At 36.7% G+C, this 24,864-nt stretch overlaps 1 protein-coding gene across 3 annotated transcripts in view; it reads left to right on the top strand.

Moving 5' to 3' along the window:
* The window catches only part of TASP1 (taspase 1), a 78,098-nt gene that overhangs the window by 32,451 nt on the left and 20,783 nt on the right, over positions 1–24,864 (top strand). For all 3 annotated transcript variants that reach the window (XM_056488300.1, XM_056488297.1, XM_056488299.1), the window contains exons 9-11: positions 4,707–4,826; positions 6,337–6,415; positions 21,419–21,529. In XM_056488300.1, coding sequence (XP_056344275.1) covers positions 4,707–4,826; positions 6,337–6,415; positions 21,419–21,529 — 310 coding nt within the window. The remainder of the gene's footprint in view (positions 1–4,706; positions 4,827–6,336; positions 6,416–21,418; positions 21,530–24,864) is intronic.

Raw genomic sequence — 24,864 nt, 5'->3', positions numbered from 1 at the left:
GTCAGTGCTGCAGGCTCTGGGGAGAGCAAGGTAGAAAGGATGTTAGCAAAGGTGGAGTTCAATGGGATCAAAACTAATAGGCCAGTGAGAAGAGACAGTACTGCAGACCAAAACAGGCTGAAATTACTTGGAAGTTTGAGCTACTGATAAGTGTCACCAGCTAAAAAGAAAAATACAGGTTTAAAAATTCATTTTCAATAAAAAGGTAATTATACTAACATTAAAAAAAATGAGGCAGTTTAAATTTGGCAAAGTTTGTGTGGAAAAAACTTGGCAGTGTAACTTACTTAAGGAGTTTTATTTCTTGATAAATGGTTTTCTCTTTGTTGTATTTTTCATTGTTCACCCAGTGTAGGATTTGCAGAGGGTTGTGCATTTGCATACAGGAAGATCACCAAATTTTGAAAGTGTGAAAATTTAGTATTTTTTAAGTTGTAGAGTCCTACTGATTTACATTAAGAAATAATTCACACACAAACAAAAATTAACTAAACATTCTCATGGGGGGGATGACTATGATGTGTTCATTTAGCCAGATGCCATTCTCAAATTTTCCCCTCAAGCACCAGTAAATATCAGAAGTAAGTATTTGTCTGCTTACTGTTATTCTGTCTTTTATCAGAGGAAATTGTCATTGAAATTGCTTAGCAGGGTTTGGCTAGAAGCTCTAATTTTAATTTGTCTTCTGCTATTACAAACTTTTCCAGCTGATCTCAGCATATCTGTAAAAAGCTTGATTTGAGTAAGTGACACTAAGAACCTCCAGTACACATTATTTTTTGGAACAGATTAGTGTTTGTAAGTTAGCATTTTATAGTCTAGTTATTTAACTCCATAGATAACATTATTTAGGTTGAGTTTTATTAAAACTGGCTTGGTTTTCATCTAGTTTAACATAGGTACTCACATGTGTGTACACCAGTTGGAATTATGTAAGTAGAATCAACAGTTCCATGTTCTTCAGTTACTATATGAAGACTGAACATATTTAGAAAACATTTTTTGTCTATGTGCAGGTAATTTTAAGTGTAGCAGTCAGCTGTGACAAACTTAGTGTCTATCTTATTTAGTCTTGCAGTTTGGAAATTCCCTTAAAAGAAATACATGTTCCATCCCACATTTGTGTGCAAGTGGTCTTTGATAATAATACCTCACAGTTTTCAAAAGTGTGCTTCAAAATCCATTTAATGTGGGAAAAGAAACCTAAATAATTTTCACCCATTCTAGTTAAAGCCGAAATAAAACTTATCTGTGAAAATAGAGTATGGAATGATTTCCTCATCTTGCACATGAAGATCAAACAAAATGTTGTTTTTTACACACTGAACAACTGTGAAACTGGGAAGGCTGGGATTGTCAAGCTTTGTATAATTAGATAGCTGGGTAATAGCATATAAGTGTTAATTGCTTCAGTCTGATTGATTTTCTGTTTTGTCAGTTATACTCAGAGATGAGATTTAGTGGTAATTACTTTTCATGGCATTTCAAAACTATCTCAGGTAGAGAGGGAAAAGGGCCTGTGTGTAGAATCTTTCAGTGAGCACTGGGTAGAGCTCTCCTAATCCGGTGATTGCTTCCTTAGGGGCTTGTGTTGAATATTTACAAATTTTTAAGTGCAAGAGGGAAGGAGGAATTTTTAAAAATATGTGATACAACTCTGCATTTGTGCAGATGAGCATCTTCCTGTTTTGTGTCCACGTTCTTAGCAAGTATTTGAGTATTTGGACCATGGTTTAATAAATTAATTTCCTTTCCTGCTACAAGGTGCAAATTAAATAATGTGAGGTCTGACTTATAACTCTGACTTTCAGTTGTTTCAAGTGTTAACTACATAATAGATTATATTTAGGTTGCAATACTACATTGTTAAAACCCCCAAACTGCTTTTGCAGTGGACAAGTATAATTTTGTAGCTGAGATCAGATACAGAATTTGGTAGCAGATATCACCAAGTTTCCTTTAGAACCTGCAAAATTTTAAAATTTAAGTGGCTAAATAAATCAATCAATAGAAAGATAAGGACAAGCAAGCTGAATCTTGTTTAGTCCTTATTGTACCTGTATAAAGCTTGGCCTTATTTTAGAGTTTGTGAATTGTACTGTTTATCATACTTGCTTTTATTGTCCTGACACCAGTTTGACAAGATACTCTGCTTTTCAGCATTTGTGTGATTTGAAGAGATGAAATGTGTGACACTGAAATTCTTCTTAGCAGGTGCAGTGACTCCTCAGGACCACGATGCTTTTCTGTAGGGAGATGTACAGGAAGTTCCTTTGTTAAATTGTGATGAGCTCTTTATTTACTGGTCCAGAAATCATAGTATTGCCAGTAGAGTTCACATCCCTAGAAGATACTGATGATGTTTTTTTCCCATTGGATGTGGAATCAGACTGGTCATGATTGGTTTTCAGTTTGCTGGATAAGGATAAATACAGCATCACCTATGTATCAGTGACTTTTTTTTAAAATCACAAACCAGCCCCTCCCCTGGCACTAAACCTACATTACTGAGAAGAAAAATACAGAATTCCTTTGCATCAGTGATACAGATTTCCTTCAGAAGGTTGTGTGGGCCAACTCAACCTTCCCTTAGCAATGCTTCCTTTAGGAAAGATTTCCAGCCTTGAAGTTACTTAAACTTTGACAGGCTTGATTTTTATATCTGTAGTTGTCTATTATTTGAGTTTTTTGTTGTGGGTGTAATTTCCTATGATAAAAGGGGGCAGGGGGTCAACATAGGAGTATCATAGTGGTTCTCTACACAGAAATCATAAGTGAATTTGTGTTGGGAGGTGCTTTGTTCAGTCTAGTCTTGAAAGCCTCTGAGGATGGGAGTCTGCACCTCCCATGAGTAGCATGCTCTGCTGCTTAAGGTCTTTTCAGTCCACTGAGTAGTGTTGTTTCAACTGGGTTAGTATTAGCTCAGGGTATGGCTGGGAGTCCTGGGAGTTGGAAAATACACTTGCACATGACATGTTAATAAAAGGTTCCTTAATTTCCTTTCATCTTTACAACTTGGAAGGGAGTTGGATCTTTTCTTATCCCCTTTGCTCCCACTGTCAAAACTCCTTTTGTTCCTGCTTTTCCTACCCTCCCTGCTCCTTAATTCTTCCTTCCTCTTTTTCAATTTACTGTTCTTCCAAGTGCCAGTTGAAACTGTGGTTCTCTAAGTTTTCATCCCTCTCTGTCTTTAAGCAGTTATTCTGCTTTATTGTTGGGACATCCATTCATTTGTTTAATATTGAGCATGGTCAGTGCCAGCATCTGAGTGCAGAACTTGCCAGAGAAGATTTAGGTAAAGATGCAGAGAAGAAACTTAGTTTCTCTGGGGAAAGCCAAGGATGAAACTCCTGCCTAGGAGTTCCAGTTGCTTGAAAAGTACTGTAGAACATGGTAATAGTGGTGCACTGTGTATTTTTCCTTTTGAGACTGATGCAGAATTAACCCAAGTGTTTTCTCTTACATTAAGAGTGGCCAGAGCATCATCAGCATTGCAGTACTAGAAACCATGCTTGATAAGTGACATGCCCAAGGAAATTTTTATTGATGATGGGAACTTGATAATTTGAAGTTGGATAGTTAGGGATTTTTTTTTTTTTTTTTTTTTTTTTAAAGTTTAATTCTTCCCTCTGAATTCTAGTCCAGAAAATGTATTTGAAAAACATAATAACTTTTGGCATTATTTCACTGGGTAAGTCTGTGTAAGAGGCTTGAGGCTTGTGCAGTAGCACTGTGCATCTCTGGAGTATGTGATGGATGATGGATCAGTTTTGTTAATTTGTTTTATTTTCTGTACACTGCATGCTGTGTGTGTGGTAGAGCATGAAGTCTGAGTGCCTTACCCTGGGTTCTGCAGAGAGGGGACTCTAGGCCAGGCCTAGGCAGAGGGGAAAACTGCTCCTTCTCTAAGAGAGACTTAGTGTGGTGCATTAAGGGTGGGGGAAGGATGTAAAGAAATACCCCATGCTCCTGGGGGGAGCAAATCTATCTCAGAAGTCTTGGAAGCAAGGAAGCTTTTCTAGTTACCCTCTAGTTACAGGGAGCAAAGGGTAAAATTGCTAAAGATTCCTGAACTATCAAGTCTGGCAGAAAGAATCTGTCCTAGGTGAGATTTTTTTTTTTTCTTGAGGCTTCTATTTATTGCCTTGCTCAGAACCATCAGTATTTTCACTTTACATGGTAAACAGCTGCTTGGTTTATTTGGTGATGCTTTGGGGTTTTTTTTGGGGAGGGGAGTTTTGGAGGAGCTTTGGTATTTTTGTTGTTGTTGTTTTGGGGTTTTTTTATTTCCTTTTTTTACATCACACATCTTTCAAGATCAGAGCCTCTGAAAATGCTTTCTGGGGCCTTTTAGGAAAGGCCTTTTGATGTTGGCATCAGTTGCTGAATCATTTCTTAGTGGGCAAGTGGCAATCACTAAGAAAACATGACTTCTGGCACTTCTGTGAGTAAAAGCAGGTGATCTAAGCATTGGATGAGTTCAGAGATGTATATTACTTACTTATTACTGAAGAATTTTATTAAGGTCCTGTCTGAGGCAAACCAGCATTTTGGGAAGATTCATGGCAGTGGGTGCAAGTGCATGTTAACAAATCCATTTTGTTGTTAGGTCTCTCACTTGCACACTCCTAAGGAATATGATCTGACTTTAACATACTATTTTTGCTAAGGTTTTTTTTTTTTTTTCCTGTTTATGTGTCCTGCAGGAGAATGACTCAGGAACATTGGACACAGTTGGTGCAGTTGTTGTTGACCAAGAAGGAAATGTTGCTGCTGCTGTCTCCAGCGGAGGTTTAGCACTGAAGCATCCTGGAAGAGTTGGTCAGGTGATAATTTTTTTTTAATTGGGAATGATTGATCATTGTCACAAGCAGATGTGGTGTCAAGCAAGAGCTGTGACAGCAAATTTCTGTTCTCCCTTCCTTCCTGGTAAATGCTGAAGGCATTTTCACTAATATGCAAGTGTTTGTAGTGTCCTCCATCAGTGTAATAAAACAGTGATAGGTGAGTGTTGGAATTCAGAATACAAGAAATTCTCAAAACATTAGGGCTGTAAATCAAAGCCTGAAAAACAACACAGAATTTAAACTGAGGCCTTGGGAAAAACTTCCAAAATTAGGTGCTAAAAGTAAAAATGTAAATTTAAAGCTTAAAGCAGAAACGTGTAAAGTAAAAAAAAAAAGCTTAACTATCAAGTCTTAGATATAAAAAATAAGTATAAAAGTAATGGAATAGCTTAATAGATCTATGTGTTAAAACAGAATTTAAATTAAATTAAAAAAGGTCACTCTATAATTAAACAAAATTTCTTAATATTAATTAGAAACATAAATATCCTTGTTAAGTGTTTTATTGATTAACTAATCCTTAAAAGATCTTGTAACCATAAATCTTGTGACTGCTGGTCATGCTCTCAACACCTATATTAAGAACTCATGTTTTCTGTAGAAAATAAGAAAAATAAACCACATTTTCTAAACAACTCAAAGTCCTATCTCTCTGCCTCATTCAGAATAAAAAAGAATCCCAATGAAAGAAATAACCCACAAGTGAGATGTTCTGTAGTTAGTTACCCTTTGACAGAGATATCAGTAAGTTCATTTCTTGGGCTTAAATATCTCCTTAATACTATAAATGGTCTTAAATGCTTAGAGTCTTAAGGTTTTTCTCAATATTTAGGGAAGCTGTCCTAATTAATTTTTAAATGGTCTTGTGAATCAGAGGAAGTGACAAAAGTAATGAAAGAACACATCAGGTATTTATGATGTCTATATATAATTATGATTATGTTTATAAATTATGTATAGTTCTATTTATTATTAATGTTAATAATCATAAGATATTTATGATGTGTCACCTTATTGTTGTTAGGGAATTTTGAGGTGCATCAGAAATTTTATGCTCCATTGCTGTACAGCTGTGTTTTTGGTTGACATTTTCCAATGTCCAAAAAGCAGTTCTCTTTAAAATGTATTTAAAATTTTTTGTTTGTTTGTTTGTTTGTTTCTTTTTGAATAGCAGAGTGAAAGAGACTTTATATCAACAGGGTTGTCTTTACCCTGATTTTCTGTTAAGCTATGCTAGAATACTGTATCTATGACAAACACTCAGATTTCAAGAATAGTAAAAGGATGTAGCAAAATGGAGTGGAATTACAATATAGTTATGATATTCTTATTCAGAGTTTGTAGTAATACTTGGATTTTTCTTGGGTTTCTTTTTTTGTTATTGTTGTTGGTTTGAGGTTGTTCTTGTGTTTTCATTTTTTTCAGGAAAGGGAATAAACCAAAAACCTCATACACTTAGAATTTATGGACAATGTTCTTTCTTCCTTAGGCAGCTCTTTATGGTTGTGGCTGCTGGGCTGAAAATACAGGAGCTCATAATCCTTATTCCACTGCTGTGAGTACTTCAGGTATTTACTACTTTTATAAATATTTAATGAAGTTGCTATCTTTCTCTGTAACTAGTTTGCATATTTAAAGTACAAACATAAATTTCAGACTATATTCTAAATTAGTATTATTTGTTTGCATATATATGTATGTCTGTCTGTGTCACTATTGTCTTTAAATCCATGAATTGATCTCTTGTTGGTTGTCCTTTTTACTTAATTAGCAACCATGGGAATTTTTATCCTGTTTTGTATTGCACTGAAAGGACATGTTGTATTTGTTAAGTATTAAGGAACCTGTCATGTAAGGAAGTGCTTATTAGTCCAGTATTGTATTAAATGCAGAATACCTCTGGGAATGGAAGCCTTGTGTAAAGGACTAAGATAGTCAGAGGGTCCTTTGGATGCAAAAATGTTACATCTAGCATATTTTCCTCAAAAATATTTAATTACTATTTCAGATGAGTATTTATGTGAATTTTTTCTTCATCTCACTTTTTCTTCTGAAAACGAAGGGAAAAAGCAGAAACAAAATACTGGAGTAAGTGTATCAGAAAATATTTTTTCAGCAGTTGTGAAAGTGATGTAAGAATTAGGAGAGCTTCTATTCTCTTTGGAAGGCTCAGGGTCCTGGATACACAGAAGTACTGTGGTCATTTGGTACCTTGAAGGACACAAAAGTCAGATGAAGTTATAACCGGGTGAAGTCATGTAGGAGTTGCTTTTACTTTTTTTTTTTTCTGTCCCTAGTTGTATGAACAGCCTCAATCAGAAAAACTACTTGTAACACTTATGAAAAAGTGTTTGTGTCAGGTTGCAAAATCTGTGGTATTGCCCACTGCTCAGTGCTCAGAATTATCCACATTCAGTACAGGGAGAGGTGAAGGAAATCTGCAGAGTTCAGATTTAGGTAATATCAACTATATCCCGTGGGCAGTGCAGAGTTAGAGTCCTGCTGCAGAAATATTGAGGGAGCAAGGTGACAAGTTGCAGAGTTAAAATTTGATAGAGGCTGAAGAGCGTCAGAAATATCCTGTGTTGCTTTTATTTCCCCAGTGTTCATGTGTGTCTTGCACTGTTGAAGATTTATATAGATGTTCACCCTTAAGTTCAATGTCAATAAAAGCAGATGTCCTTCTTGGTACTTACTCAGGGGATGGTTCTACTGAACTCAGGAGCATCAGAAGACGTTTTTACTCAAGGGATGCCCTACTGATTTTAGTTTAATAAATGCTTACTGATGTAACCAAATAGAGTTAAATATTTAGGACCATATTAATTAGTGAGCACAAGTCCAGTATTAGAGATTGTTTGTGGAAAAGCTGAAGTGGACCACTTTATTTAATTCTTTAAAGCTGTTCTTTATGAAGTCAGCTGGATTTGAAGTCTGTGTGAGTACTGACAAGCATCCTGGTGCACTCACAGGAGATGACTAGGTTTAATGATGGCCTGGAATAGAAGTCTCCTCTCTTTTTGCTGGTACCACTTTTGTATAGTGCTAAATACTTCAATGTTGTACTATTTATAACTGTCACAAACACACATATATGGATATTTGATAGAGATCTTCTGACTTCCATGACATTACCCTGATCCCAGTCCCAGTTAATTGGAGTGGCCTGCTGGCAGTCTGTGAAGCGTGGCCATCTGTTCATTCATGGATTTGAAACTCAGACTAGTGGTGTTTAATTAAACTCTTGTTTCTGGTTTTCCTTTAAAGTGAGTGTGTGTATGTCTGTGAGAGAGAGGGAGATAGAAATGTTTACAGGAAGTGAGAACTCTTCTGTAATCAATACCATTCTTTTTTCCATTTCAGAAGCTCATAATGTTTTATTTTATAATGTATTTTATATTTAGTGCAGTTCTAAAATATATTGATGCCTGACTCTTGTTTAAAATATGAACATCCAGTGATGTGAGCCATGAATTTAATTAAGGAGTAAAGGGATGGAAAATTAAGTTGTAGGAGAAGTTGAAAGAATGAAACTTAGAGCTTGGCTGGATCACAACAGGAGATGGGAATGGGGGCATAAACATCTGCAAATATTCAGGTGAAACTGCCATGGCAAGGAAGAGAATAATACTTTAAAATATATCATTGTTAAATATTTAGAAAATAAATGTATTATCTGAACTCTACAAGATGCCTTGATTTAGAAAGCTCCAAGATGGGCAGTTCTTCTTAATAGAAATCACCATTGTCCCTTGATGTAGCTAAACCCAGACTAGACTGGATTTGTAATAGTGGTTATACTCCCCTCTTGTAGGTGTCCAGATGGGTTTTGTGTGGGCGTTTATTTTTTAAAAACCAGCAAAAAATGCAATGTGCATGTTATGTATAAATAAAAACTGTGTGCATGCACATTCATTTTATGTTTAATTTTGCATTCATTTGCACCTGTATGTAAATGTATTTAAAATATATACATTAAAGAAGCCTACAATCAGTTTAAATTTCTCTGGTTTTCACAATATACAAACATTTTATTGTTATAATTTCACATGTCTATTTATTTTAATTTGTCTTTGAGTCATGAATTTGGCACAAATCTAATAGCTTCTACAGGGGATTTTTTTCCATTTTGTGGGGAAAAGAAAAAAAGAATGAAATTAGATGGTGGTTGCTGTGGTTATTGAGTAATGTTTAATGTTTATTGTTACATGACTTCAGAGAACAGCTGACTCATCAAATCACATTTGGAATTTAAAAAAAAAATTGAATAAAACTAATTCCCCTAAAGATTTATGAAAAGTATCCTCAAAACTATTTGGTATTAATGTGTGTTAAACCAAATAATTTTAGCTGGATAATTCTTTGGGAAATAAAAAGTTTCTCTTTTGTGGTGGTTTACACTTTTAAACTTCATTTTAGTGATTGCTGAGAATAGAAATTTAAGCCTTGAGAGTTTGTTATATCTGGCTCTGTATTCAGTCATGAAAAAGGATATTCTTTGGCATTAGTTTCATACAAGCCATTTTGAAGGGTCAGATTTTGTAAGCTCTTTTCACTCCATACTTAAGAAATTGTTCATGTCCTTGGGTCCTGGGAGTGATGATCAATGAGAGATTGAACAGGCTGGGGGAAAAGCTGTGGAGAAAGGAGAATTTGGAATAGTAATTCAGAGTAGACAGAGTACAAACTCCTGCACAGTGAATTCCACGTGGGATGGATGCATTGGGTTGAACCAGAGCTCCAGACAGTTTGGAGAAGAGGCTTTTTACAGTTTCCAGGGAAAACTGCAGGACTGGGAAAAGCACCTCCACTGCATTATCCAGGCTTCTGGAATTTGTGATATTGGCACTTTATAAACTAGGGATCTGTTTGTTCTAATAGGTCAGGGTGACTTCTCAAGATTTCTCATTTTGTTCTTAGAAGACCAGACATTTAAATTTTCTTGGGGACGATTTTATTCTGTGGTTATCTTTGTAGAAACTTCCTTGGAAAAGGAAAAGTTTTAGTTTAAATGCCACAATTAATAACACATTCGACTTTATTCTTGAAGTTTTTTTTTTTTATTTTGTTCTAAAATCCTCCAATTGAAGCCTCAATATCTTTTAGTACATGCCTCAAAAAAAAAAAAAGCAGGTTGGGGAAGATGTTACAACTCAAGTACTTAAAAGTAATTCCAAGTTCCTGTAACTTTCTTTTCTTTTTCAATGGTTGTGTATTATTTGAAGATATCTTGGATCTTCTGCTGGCCCCGTGGCTGCTGGGAGGCTTCCTGCTTTTGCCTTTTCAGAAAGGATTTGGTATTAGTTCTTATGCCTCTTAGCAAGTTGCTTCTTAAATATTTTGGCTATTTTTATCATGTTTTTATGTTGAATGTGCCAAAGGTGGTGGTTCTGAACTTGTTTGGGCATGACTTCAACTTTTTGCATGGTAATTTCATACCTCTAGCAGTCACTTGGCACTGTTGTTTAACCACAATGTCTTTGGTTTTACTTTTTCTTTATTTTTTTGGCTTTTCAAAAGTTGCTTCAAGGTTTACAAAATACAGGATATTGTAAAATTCATATTTTATGGTTATAGTTTAACAGGGCCTGGGACAACTGAAATCAAAAGATGGAGACTTTCTAAAAACACAGTGGAGGAGATAGTGAAACTTAGGAATGACTGTGAATTTAGGGGGCCTTAAATCCAAGGTTTATTCTGTAACTCTGTCTGAAATTCAGTTTCTGTGTAAACAAGTAAAGCTTTTCTGTTTTTTTTTTTTCCCCCAACATTATTTTGAGACATTTTGATATATATACTCTGAATTATATTAAAATTAATATTTTGGTCGGGGAAAAAATGGTTGTGGGACTTCATTGGCAGCGCAAGGATAAACATTACAGGAATTTAACTATCACAAAATCAGTACTAAAATTCAGGATAATTCAGGGAATGTTGCAGTTGCAGGCACAGCCAGGATACCTGGGCAACCTGAACTGTGGCATCTAATAAGAGTGCAGGGGTCATTCTGTGCAGGAATGGTGGTAGAGACAGAGTGAAAGCTTTTTAAATGAGCTGAGCATCACCTTTAAATAAACTGGCCTTTATTTAGTGTAAATGTAATTAACAGCTAAGCTAGGTTTTGGATCAAGGTAGTGGAAGGCAAGTCTGTGGTGTTTAAAAGCTTTTCCATGCATGTGTGCACACAGACACAAACAAAACAGGCTCCCCTTTAAGCACCCCCACCACCTCCCCCCAGAAAGAGGCCAGAACTCTCCTAAGGCTGCTTGGAACTTTTTAGTGGGTGTTTTCTGTTGGTATATGAATGTAAACACAGGAAGATGGGTATTATTTGGAGGGAAAACATTTGTGAACAAAACCCAACCACAGGAAAAACAATAGTCCATTTTTTTGGCTGTACTTTAAGAAAACATTTCCTATTTTTTCCTGAGCATAATAAGAATCAAAGACTTTGTGCATATTCTTCTCATTGAAAATAATATCAAGTGTGACACTGAATCTCCTACCCAGCTGGAATATCCATGATGATTGTGAATATTCATTCACTAACTGTGCCAAAAGTAATACTGCTGGGGTAAGAGGCAGGATATATCTTTCCTGGGAGATAAATTGGAAAATAGCAATTATCTTTGGATATGCAGAAGCTTAACAGTAAATATAAAGATAAATATAAAGTAACATCTAATGCAGGATGCTTTGAAAGTGCAGCCCTAAGTAGAACCTTTGAGTGGAAGTGTAGGGACTGAAAATGATGCCTTGCATTTGTTTCATCTTTACAGCAGCAGGAAATAGAAAGCATGCAGAGGATGGGTGTGTTTTGTGTCTAGGTAGCAGCCCTTTAAGCCAGCAAACCCTTAATATTGCATTTCTGAAGATAGAAGGTCTTGTATTATTGACAAAATGAGAGATTCTGTGGCACAAAGCTGCAAAATTTGCAGCTTTTACTATAATGTATTTGAAGAGACTATTTGGTACAAGACAGACTCCCTAGGTTATCCTAGGGAGATTTAAAATACGACCTAATTTATGATCCCAAAGAAGAAGAAGTAGAAACTTGATTTAAATTGGGCTAATTCAGAAAAATTAAGGATGCTAACAAACATAATTTGGTTTCAGGGCCGAGCCAGAGTTATGTTTTATTGAGAAGAGAAGGTAGCAGGGATATCACATTTCTGGAAATACCAGATTTATTTATGAGGTGTAGTTGAGGATTTTGTCTGGGAAAAGTCTTTCAGTGTCTTGCTGTTCTCCCCTGCACAGAATCTTTTTTTGAATGGAATGAAAATCAGAGAAAACAGCAGTGTTTTAGGAATATATGTTCAAACTCTATTTATTCTCTGTAAACTTCCTTGACAGTTTCTTGTGTTGGTGAATTCACTAAGATCCTAAAAACTGTTAAGGTCTCACGACGAAAGCAGTGGCCTCTGTTATCATAAAGGCATTTTAGAGATTAGATCATAGTACTTTAAAAGTTGTGTTGGATATATATTTGTACATAAAATGCATCATTCCATGAAGGAAAAATAGCACACTTTGTGTTGTGAAGAATCACAGAATTGTTTAGTTTGAAAGGTACCTCTGGAGGTCTAGTCCACCTTCCTGCTCAAGGAGATTTCCCTTGTTTTTGAACTGGATAATAAGGGAATAATGCAATAAGGGAATTATTATATTCACTTTTCCTGCTCAAATTGTGTGTTCACATCTTTTGCTCTTTCTAGTCCATTGTGTGTCTTATGGGTGCTTTTGCAGGCAATATGGAATGTTTAAGGTGGAATAAGATGGAATAGGAATGACACCTGTGCAGAGATGAGCTGTGGTTGTTAATTTGTTTGTTGAGCTATGCCCTCAGCCAGCATTTTGTCCTCCTTATGGAATCCACTGATCTGTAGATTCCTACTTGAAAACTCCTTTTGCAAGCAAATCATAGTGATGTGCAAACCTACTTTTCAGTACTTTTCAGTGAAGCTTTAATGCAAATGAATTGACTTGTAATGCATAACTTCACCTTTGTGATTCCTTTTTGTTGAGGGCAGTAGTGGCTGTGATTCAGCAAGTGAATATCTGGCCAGTGCTGTTTTGTAGAATCATGGAATGGTTTATGTTGGAAGGACCTAAATGGATGGGAACACCTCTGCCCTGGGCAGGGATACCTTCTTCTAGACCAGGTTGCTCAGAGTTCCATCCAGCCTGGCCTCAAACAGTTCCAGGGATGGGGCATCGACCGTTTCTCTGAGCAACTTGTGCCAGTGAATTACATTTATAATGTGATTATAAATCTTGCTTCAAGCTTGCATGTGCTATTAGCCCTTATATAACACACAAGTGCAGCATTGTCTGTTTGGTCTGTCCTACTGAGTCCATGCTCCCAATGCCCAGATCAATTTCACATGCAAATCTTGTATCCTGTGCAGATTGTTTGAGCTACACTGTGTGAGATGGATATCATGATACAATGAATCTCTTGGTAGACATATGTATTATCTCTCAAAAATCAGTCTGGTCCTGTATGATTTGGAGAATAAGAGGTAATTTAATGCATCACAGATGAAGCAGCTGCCTATGGAGAAGAGTTATATCATTGTTACTGTGAAGGGTAAGGTAGGGTGGAGGAAGAGGAGGTCTGTCTTCAGACAGATCAGTGTTCACCTGTGAAGTGAAAGTTTCTGTCAAGAGCTCATTCAGCCTGTGTGTCCAGATGCAGTTGGGAGGATTCAGTGCTGTAGCATGTGGTATGTGAACTAACTCAGCACTACCACCAGTTGGGGAGAACAGAGAGCAAGCCCCAGGCAGAGTTGATTTGTAGGAATGGTAGTATTGAGAAGCAGTCAATTAAACACAGTACTGCAGATTTTAGTGTTCAGTGCTGAGGGGCTTGTCCACAGAATGATCTGAATGGTGATTTGAATTGCCTGTGGAAATCTTGCTGGGAAGCAGAACTGGATGGATACAAAAATCAGAGTGCTTATTGCCACTTGAAATTTTAATTTGCCTTGATGTTTCAATATTTGTTAGGCTTGAAGATGCACAGGCTTGTGGAAGTTGTAGCCTCCTGCAGAAGGCACAGATTTTGTATCCTGAGCAGCTTTGCAGCATCTGCTCTGGACACTTCATCCTGGCCCTGCTGCTGTGCCTTGCCCAGGTGAAATAGGTGCAAGGATGGAAAGTGAATTTGAGATGGTGGCAGACTGAGCTCCATTTCTATGTCTGAAATGCTTCTTTGGGATTTAAGAGTGGTTTTATACCTTTAGTTAACAAACACATAAGTTACTGTTATACTTCCTTCCCTGTAAGTTTTGTGTGATAAAAGTGATGTAGTTTGGAGAGGTGTAGTGATTTTACAGACATCAGTAGCAGCAAAGTTTTTGAGGAGGGCCTAGGCAAAAGTGTTTGCTTCTTTCTTTACAGCTTAACTGAAATTAATCTTTCAAAAATGTATTAAATGTAATAAAGAATATAAAAGTTACATACTTTTTAAGGGACTACATTTTTTCTTCATTCTAACTAACCTCTCTTGGAGATACATCCGAAATTCTTTTTGTTAATTGTAACTCGAACAAGAAGCATTTAAAATAAATTTTTTGCCATGTACCACTATTTAGAACTTAAGGATTCATTCATTTGGTGCTGTATCTCTCTAACATTTTTTTCTTTCTGATGTGTAAAATTGTAGAAAAGCTGAATGAGTTGTTCTTTAAAGTGATTAGTTAATTTTTACATTAAAAACTTGAAGACATAAGTGTCTTCCTACCTTTCCTTAGAGGAGATACTTTAGACACAAGTTTGTCTGCATGTTGAATTTGTCTTTTGTTATCTTTGAAACCTGCTCAAATTTACTAAAGTTTCAACCTTTTGGAAAATTTCCATTGCATTTTCTTAGTAGGTAAATCATCTGAGAATATTCTGTCTGCAGCAGGAATGTGCTCCATTGAGCCCTCTAGGATCCGTGCTTTAGGAATGCCAAGGGACTTTGTTTGCAGGTGTTTTTTCTGGCAGTATGTCAGTAATTAAAAAATTTCCCCTGCTGGTATGAAGACAAGATACAGCAGCTGATAGTTACAAGAAAAGCTAAAAGTTATGTAACTTAAATACTGTAGTGCATTCTGCCAGACTGCAGTCTTTTGTCTTTTGAGAATTATACGTTAAAATTTTGTTTCACTATGTAACTACCTGTATCAGTGTCTTGCCAACTAAATATTTTTATTGTACTGTATTTTGTTTTTTTAAATTACTGGCTTACAAGTTTTTAGTCAGCTCTTTCTAGAGATGCTGGAAATGATGAGAAGACCTTACTGAAATACAGGTTTTATTGTGTTTCCATTCAGGATAACTAGAAGTTATCCAGGAAATAAAGCAGAAATAGTCATTCTTTAACTTGTTAACTGACACTTTAGGGACTACTATTGAACTGAAAATAACATCAAAGCTTAACAGGACAGAAACAGCAGGGCCAGGTTCAGACAGTGCTGTGTAGAATAGATGATAAAATACAGATAACCTGTAGCTTCTGTCTTCAGCTTCTGAAAAGCAAAGAGTCATACTTTGGCAATGGAGTTAACGAGATTAATTTTTCCATTCTTGACTGTATGTGAGTAATGCAAATTTCCATTCTGTACTCCTTTAAAACAAGTTCCAACACTTTGTGTCGAGGTACTGTGTGTTTCATAGCTAGACAGGCTCCTGCAGCCTGTCAGAGCTCCATAAGCTCTGCTTGTGGCTCGCAGAAAGCAAACTCGATTTTCATTTCTCCTTCCATTCAACAGGAGCCTCTTTCATGTCTGAAAATTGAAAACGTGTGTTTTTCAGTGTGCTGCATGGATGTGTGTGCCCTCTGGCACACCTGTTTCTAATTTTCTGACTTGAAAGCATCTCCCATCAAAAGAAGCAGAAAAACAATTTCTCTCTGACACGCTGCTTGGAGGCCCTGGCTTTGCACAGGACCTTCCTTTCCTTTCCTTTGCCATCTTGGTTCCATGGGAGGAACATTATAAGATGCAGAGCATGTATTGTATGGGATGTTCAGTGTATATTGTGCTGCCTTTCCTCCTCTTGTTGTGGTTATTTCAAGCATTAGAAATCTTCTTGAGAAGTCACTATGCTGAGGAAAAAAACATCAGTGATTTAATCCTTAGTTTCTTGCATATGAAGCTTAAAGCAAGATGCAAGTCTGTAGCAAGTTAAGGTTTGTATAACTGCTTGCAGAAAGATTAACATTTAAAAATTATAGCTCTGATTTCTTACCTTTTTTCAGAATTGAATGCAGTGTAAGAGAGTATCTAATCTAATAGCTAAAAATTGAAGATGTTAACAATCTTAATTAAAACAAAAATATCATAAATCCCCCCCTCCCCCCAGTAACTTGGTTGTTATGGAAGTTGTGCATAGACTAACTAGCAAATTACTACTGCTGAAATAGTAACTCAAGGGGACCACTGATACATCCAGAACAACTAAATTATAGTAGGATAACAAGGAAGAGAGACTATGAAAAAAAAAAGGTTGTGCAAATCTTAGTCATCAATGAGGAGCATTTGAATAGGTGGTGAAATTGTATTATCCTCAGAAATTGCACATTTCAGTAGTCACAGAAAGTGAGTCCTGTTTCACTTTTGGTCTGTCTGGCACTTTGAAAGAAGCACTGCATTAAAAACTGTATTGTGGCATGATCCAAGATGCGTGTCTGAAAATCTGTGTTGGTGTTTCTGTATGATCTTCAAGTGATTTTCTATGTGATCTTCAAGTCATTTTCAGACAGGAGTAGAAGCTTCTGGTTGAAGATAGGTTTTTCTGGGATCTTTTAGAGTTTTGTTTGGGTTTGTAGTTTGTTTACAAAATAAAGGTGTGGCTATTAAGCCTCATTCTTCTTTCCTTCCCTTGTCATTGAAATCTGTTGCCATATATCCCTGAAGCCTTTAGGAATCTGTATATTCTTTCCCCTTAATCTAGGAGGCTGGAAACTTGAATCAAAATATCTGTCTGTATGTTTCTGTTTATTTTTCATAGGATCTTAGAGTGGTTTGGGTTGGGAGGGACCTTTAAGATCATCCTGTTCCATCACCCTGCCATTTGCAGGAACACCTTCCACTAGAACAGGTTGCATGAAGTCCCATCCAGCCTGGCCATGAACAATTCCAGGGATGGAATTGAATGGAAGTTCCATTCAAAACTTCCCTGGGCAACCAGTTCCAGTGTCTCACCACCCTTATAGTAAAGAATTTCTTCCTAATTGCTGATTTAAATATACCCTTCATCATTGTAAAGACATTCCCCCTTGTCCTATTATTAGTTGCTCTTCCAATGCTGTAACCTCATTGTAGAAGGTCACCAAATTTGTCAGGCATGATTTATCAAAATAGTCTCTATAAACTATTTGTTTTCTGTAGAAGCATTTTTCCCTTTGCCAGTAGCAATCTTAGAAGAAGGCAGTTAATTGAACTAAGCCCTCCAAACATGGACAACAGCAGTTCCAACAGTAGTATTTTTGCCAGCAGAGAAGTTACAAGTAGGCAACATGATGTTTGCAAAATATCACTGTATTAGGAAAATAATTTGTTTACTATATGAAACAGTTATTTCAGTGTGAAGCACTAAATTAACCCAGTATATTTTTCCAGCTAGTCATCTCCATTTGAGTCACTCATGTGTGAAGTCTTAGGGAAGCATTTGTCTGGCATTGCAAAATATTCGTTTCTGAAATACAGTGAGTTTCAGGTTACTGAAGAAGTCATCATCATAACTGGGAAAAGATAATAAAGTGATTTAAACTCTGTTTACAGGCAAGTTACTAAAATTAATGTATTTGAGACTTGAATGTAGAATTGAAAAGTTCCTAGTGGGAGTCCTTGTTAGTTTGGTTGTAGTACTAGTCAGTGAAATTGTATTCAGTCAAATATATTAACACTTGCAGTTAAATGTAGTATAATGTGAGAGAGTTAGGCAAATTAACCAGATTTACATTTTCATCAACTTTGTGTGATTTGGAAATGTGTTTAAGTAGCTTTCACCGGAGTTGCTGTCTTGAGTCATCTTAATACAACTTTTTTGGAAGTTGGCTAATGCTGGCAGTTAGACTAAAGTGTCTGGAACTATAAATTTGAACCCACAACTTTATATTATGAGTTATAAATCAGTTTTGATTGCTGTAGTAATGTATGCATTCATTTTGTGCCTACTCCTAGTATTATCTACAGTGTGTCCCCACTTAGAGGATATACAAATGTGGAGATCTGCTAAACCTCCAAGAAGTTTGATTCTGACTTGAGATAATAGAAAGTGTAGTTCTTTTCCTCAGCCTGTATCTGGTCGAAGTATGTGAAACACTGCTTAGTTGTTTTTTTTCTTCTTCTTCTTTTTCAAATATAGATGTTCCTGCATCAAAAACTACAGTAACAAAGTTTTCTTTTCCAAATGGGGGGATTGTTTTCCTTAGTTATCTGTCCCTGCAGACTGCCAGCAAGTGATGTGTTGAAAGATTTTTACATACCCTGCCAGCAGCAGTCTGTAAGTTTGCTGTCTTACAGGTTGACATAAATATGACAAAAAGAAATGACTTTGTCTGTGGGGATGTAGAGATGTGTGGTGTGTTAGTGGAATTGCAAAGCTGCTTTTCTTGTGGTTGATCCTGGATCACATCCGTGGGCTGCAGCTGTTCTTAACCCATATTAAGTTTTCTCTCTCTGAATTTTTTTTGGAGCAGACTTGATGTTATGGGAACTCTTCAATAAAGTCATTCTCTTGGGGGGAAAATAACATTATATGTCATGCTAAAAAATGACCATTGTTTTTTTGATGACACTTTGGGAAATACTTGAAAATTGTAAAGTAGTAACATCTGGTTTTATTACTTGATGCACTGGAGATGCATAGGTTCACTCTGATTTGTGTCTCATTTGTTTGATTCTTATTCTAAGTCCCTTGCTTCTTATTCATATAGTTATATTTAAAGGTATTACATGTTATATTTTAAAGGCACTAACAGTTTTTGCTGGAGTATATGCCTGTTTAGTTTTGTTCTTTACAGTAAAACTTCACAATGATTAAGGTTTCTTAGTTTAAAAAAAGCAATGTCCATGTTGAGATCTATGGGTAAAATGCATCTTGTGGAGTTTTTTCATGTTCACCATCACTTTGGAATAAACAGTAGATAAATCACAGTTCTGTTGTGGACAGAAGCTTCTGAGTGTGGGTGTAATGAGGCAAATGAATGGACAAACCCTCCTGTGAGCAGCTGCTGAGGTTGCTGTTGCATGAGCCTCTTGAAGATTATCTCCTAACCAGGACACTGAGAATTGACAGTCTCAATGAAAACACTTTTCCCTTGTGCTCTCAAGAACAACTTCCCTTGTCTGTGTAATTGTTGTAGTACTTTGGCTCTTTCATTTTCCTCTAAATTAGTAACTGGTTTTTACTCAATCTGTTTGCTATACAAAGAAATTTTTTTGTCTTTCTGTTGTGCCAGTTGTATGTAGATTCAATGCCAAAGTGTCCCACTTCAAACAACTCAGTTTAGCTGAATTGTATTAATCAGGAGACACTACCCATTAGCAGGGACACAGAACTGAAGACCAAGGTATTTTTTTGATGATTGAACATATCAGGATTTTGGGACATGTGTACACAGTTTTTTGGCAATCTGGTCTCTGGGCTGATTCTTTGACATCTGATGCATCCATAGTGCTCCAGAGGGTGTTTTTTTTTGTTTGTTGGGGGTTAAATCTTGAAAATGAGAGGGGTATTTTTTTTTTCCTTCTGTATTAGCAGTCTTTGAAGAAAAGTGGAAACTCACTGTGCATTTAAGGGAAAGGGTATAATTGTTTGACAAGTAGCCAGAGAGGGAGATTCTTTGAGTAAGTTGCCATGTGAATTTGGTTTCAAAATGGTGAGAAGAGCTAGAAACTAGAAGCTTTGAGTAGCTGCAATACACTGTGCCAGACCTGCCAACATTTGTCACGTTGTACCCAAACCAGTCAGTGCTCTAAACTCAGCATATGCACAGCACTGAGGGACTCAGCAGGATGCCCAGGAGCCACTTTGGGTTGGGTTTGATTATTAAAGTTTTCTTTATGCCACATCTAGACTGACTTCAGCCAGTGTCTCTCTTCTGGGCTTGTTAGTGCTTCCAGTCAAGTGTGAGTTAGCCGTGGAGACTGAGCTGCCTTTGTCTAAAGCCTGCCTAGGTCTGATGTCTTAGCAGCTCCAGCTCCCTGCACTTGGAAGCAACTAGATTGTTTCCAGCCATAAATTTGTTTCTGGAGGCTGTGTAGTTATATTTATGTAGTTCTGTACCTGAGTTAGTAAGTCCATCTGGATTATAGCAGGTTTTGGTTTTTTTTATGGTTCCAGTGCTTGCATCATCTTGTATTTAACGAGCAGTATGCTAGAAATATTTATGTATAATTGTGAATGGACTGTACATGACTTCTCTCTGTGTATTTTGGTGTCCAATACAGTTTTAGGCCCTGATAAGCTACAGATCAGATCAGCAGTCACTTCCCCTTAAATGCACAGTGAGTTGCCACTGTTCTTCAAAGAAAGCTAATACAATTAATAGATTTTACTTATTTAGGTAATTCGAGATCATTGTTACATTACAACTGTACATTAGTTATGTTTTTTTTCTTTCCTAACTGGATAGCACAGTTCACCTGGCTCTTGGTTAAACTTCTAGCTCCTTTGTCTGCTTCTCTGTCATTGAGATAAAATTCAACAAACAGGAGGCATAAGTAGTGTAATGACCTTGGTCTATATGGAGGAGGTATCAGCAGTGAGTTTTCCTGCCCAGCAAACCCCAGTTGGTCCAGTAAACATGCATGGTGCCATTTGGCTCAGCTGTATGTCCCAAAGCACAGTACAGGAAGGGAGAAGGGTGTAGGAGGAAAAATAGCAGGTGTGAAAGTGTTTCTACAGAACAAGAGTAGTAATGACCTGCTTGTCTTCACCAAAAATAGATTTCAGGGGATAAGTACAGAAAGCACTGAGGCAATAAGTGGTTGTTTGCAGAAGCTTTTTAGTTTAAGGGCAAACCTTTAAAAATTACAGGAATTTGTGTTAGTAATCCAATGACCAGCCACTTTGGCACAAAAGCATGGGTGAATTCATGTATTCCATTGTTGCAAAAAGGCTGAATCAGATGGACTAAGTATAAAGGTTCTGTCATGCAAAAGGAGTTACTGTGTCACTGAAGTGGTTCTCAGTTTGAGGAGCTGCATGCAAGGATCTTTCCCAGGAGAATGATTAGTAAGAGGATTCTGTCAGGATAGAGATGCCAAGTCAGAGACAGTGTCGCTGTTTCTTCTTTCTGCGTTTAACTTTTGTTTGTTTTATAACTTTGTGCAGTTGAAATTTCAGGAAAGTTGTGAAAAAACCACAGACTTAGTTGAATTTTTGAGTGACTGCATGTCAACCTTTTTTAAAAATAAAAATACATGCCATAAACTTGTCATATGCATCACTGTGGAAATGCTCATTATTTTGCATCATTACAGCCAGATTAATGGGATGATGTAAATTAATGACAGGGTTTTTCCATAGTGATATCTGTATTTTGACTATTCCAAATCTTAATATTTCTTTAGGTTGTGGAGAGCACCTTGTCCGAACCATACTGGCCAGAGAATGTTCATGTGCTTTGCAAACAGAGGATGCCCACCAAGCTCTCCTAGAGACTATGCAAAACAAGTTTATTGGTGAGTATATGACCCTAAATGTCACCCAACATTGTTGAAAATGCAAGTAACTCTATTAAATAAAAATACTTATTCTTGCAATCTCTGTGTTGCAGTTGGCTTCAGATTTAGTGTTGTGTTACATCTGAAAAATGTTAAACTACAGAAGAATATATTAGGAAATTTAAAGGAAAGCCCTTGGAAATACCTCAATTGTTATGTGAGTCATAGAATACCCGAAGAGGTTTGAAGAAAGAATTTCCTGTCTGAATCGTGGGCTGTGGTGTACAATTGCATATTTTAGAATTGATGGGTTAGGAGCATTAGTAAAAATGATTCATCATGTTAACCCTTTTTAAAAAAAGTGGACCTCAAAACCATTTTATATTCTAATTAAATGCTTTGGACAGACAAATTCTTATTTGTTATTTGCACCATAAAATTAATCTCTTGAAAAAGTGAAATAGACTTTGTTAAGAAAACAGTTTTTTCTTTGATTTAAGAGAATTGTGCAATATGTCTTCAATTTTTTGTAAATACAGATCTTGTTTTCTTTTCATGAGTTGTAAGCAAAATATGAATGTAGATTTTAAAAATAACCATAAAGCCTTGCCCTTTTGAAAATTCCAGTGAGGCTTGTGGCGTATATGTTGACTTGCAGTGTTTTCATACCCCTTAAAATTTTTCAAGCTTTAGAATCCAGAAACAATTTTCATCTTTAGAATTTCTTATGGAGAACAGAATACTTGTAAACTGGGTTGCCAAAGCTCATTTTGTGATACTTTAATTAGAACTGAAAGAGGGACATGGACTTGCTTTTTGGGGTTCCAGGGACTGATGCCCTTGGTTTTGGCAAGCAGTGCATTGCAACTTCTTATTTCTTTTTGCAGTGTTGAATGTTGGATTCTGCTTCTTACATTTGACTGTTTGAGGGGAAGTCACCTTTGCATTGGAAGACTGCACTTGATAATCTGCTGCTGTACTGCAGTCATTTCTAGGTGTTGTAAAAGTGCAGAACACTCTGGGCATAGTGGCACAACACTAGAAATTTGTGTACCCAAAAGAAGTGTTCAGGAAAGATGCTTGTGATAGCTTTGCCAATTTGTAACCTGCTTTGCAGATGTTGTGTGGAAGTGGCCTGACTTTAGGAAAGTCAGATCTTTAGTCCATGCTCTCAAAACTTATTGTGCTGTTTGTGGTAAGAGTACTAAAAGCAAGCCCAAGTTCTGTGTAGCCTTTTGCAATTTCATATTAATGCATGTGCACACATAGGATGGAAAGCTACTGATGTAATCAGGATCATCTACTGGGCTGATAAAAGCCAAAAATTTAAGATGCCTTCTTTCAGTTGCTTTCAATTTTCTGGGTTTTTGTTCTGTTTGGTAATGGTTAGCAAAAAATGCAATTCTTATTTTGCTGTTCAATGCAAACATATTTTGCCACAACTTTGCATAACAGATGTTTTCATTTAAATGTGAACTGGCTCCTATGTGATATATACATTGTGTTCTTTAGTGGAAATGTGAAAATGTTTCTATTGGAGATAAGAGCCTATTAAATGTTGCTGAAATTTGTTACACCAGAATTATCAGTTGCAGGAAAAGAAGAGTTGTACAGACAGACACCAGGATATCAGTGTGATGTGTTACTGCCTTGGGAGAACACTAAACCCAGCTAAGCAGCAGAAAGTGAAAAGAGTGAGAGACAGGATGAAATTAATGCTCTTCATGAAAGGAAAATTTGAACAAAAAAAAAGCATTTATATAACATATATATGAATGCTTTGTAATTCCTTTCTAAAGTTTTAATTCAGGACAGGTCTTGTATTTTCAGAAACTTACCACTGCAGGCTTCTGCTGGCTGACAGCAGGAATGTGTAATATCTGTTCATTTATACTCTGGGCAGTGCTGATGTGGGGGGAAAAAAGACACAGCCACCTTTGTTTTTTGTGTAGGTGAAGTGCTTGGATTAGAAAGCATAAAATCTTAATTTGTCCTGAGCTGTCCTGTGAATGAAGACTAATTGAGGAAAACATCAAAATCCAGATACATCTTGCTGGTTACATGTGACATAGCATTGAGTTTGCAGCTGGTAGAGAGATTTTGGAGATCTTGGCAATTCTGCAGATGAAATGCAAAGTTGCATGCAGCAAATAGAGTGTGGCAGCTAAAAAATGGCATTACACTTAAAACAGTAGGCTTATACTAAATAGGGTTTTTTTGCTGTGACTTCTCATAGATGATGTGCTAGTTGATAGCACAGGATGTGTGGTATGGTGCAGAGTTTCTTGCTGTGTAACAACAGGATAAAATAGGATAATGGACTCCTTGCTGATGGCGTGGATGCTTCCCTTGCCTTCTTTAGAGCCCTGCTTTGTGGTCTTGTCAAATTGTCACCAGAATTCTAATGGACCAAGGCATTGGAAAAAAACTCAGCCTTCAACAAAGCTGAGCTGGAATGTTTCATCAGAAGTCAAAATGTATGTTGCTTGTGTCAGAGCAATGAACAGCTGATTTTGGCAGTTGCCATCAGATTGGTGCTTCCTGTTTACAGGACTCTCTGAGTTTCTGCAGAGCCCTGGGAATCCTTCCAGCTAGGGAATGCCTGGCTTAGACAGTGAGTGCTGTTTAAACAGCAGGTGATGAGCAAACTCATGTCAGATGTGCTTCTCTGATCCTTTCTCAGAGCCAGCTTACTGTGGAGAATGCACAACTGATGGTTGAATCAGAGGTGAGAGAAATTAAATTTAGACTTTTTGTAAATGGAACGGGCTCCATATCTTTAGTCAAAGAGCACGAAAGGCTTGGTTAGCAGTTAAAGAATGGTGTTCTGTAAACACAAATACCTTCCAAACAGAAGAACAGAGGATTTTGTTACTCATCATTCCTTTCAAATGCAGCCAAGTTTGTGGAATGTAGACTTAGAGTAAATATTTGTATCATCTCATTGGCGGGAAATCTGGGCTTTTAACAATGGCAGCATTACCAATGGTACTTTAAAACTTATGAAGTATTAGAGAATAATGAGCTGAAAGACATAGCTGGAATCTGATATTTGTTCTTTCCTTAGTGAAAATACATTTCTCTATTCTTGTAATTTTTAAACTGTGCTTCAGTTGACTGAAGTCTGCAGAAAGATAATAGCAGAAGGATAACGCTGACAGCTTCTCTTCTAGAAATTTAGTGTCAAAATCCTCTCTTCTGAGCAGGACTTTAGACAGCTAGGAATCATAGAATATGAATTTCCTAATTATTAATTGCTGGGGAGAAAAAAGCCTTTATTTAAAATACCTGCTTAAAAGTACTTTAACAGTAACAAGACTAGGACTGGCATTGCACAGTGTTTTAGTTGCTTT

Source organism: Oenanthe melanoleuca, chromosome 3 (genome assembly GCF_029582105.1).
Source record: "Oenanthe melanoleuca isolate GR-GAL-2019-014 chromosome 3, OMel1.0, whole genome shotgun sequence".
Lineage (NCBI taxonomy): Eukaryota > Metazoa > Chordata > Aves > Passeriformes > Muscicapidae > Oenanthe > Oenanthe melanoleuca.
The sequence above is the reverse complement of the archived record's forward strand: the minus strand, read 5'-3'. Positions and strand labels throughout refer to the sequence as shown.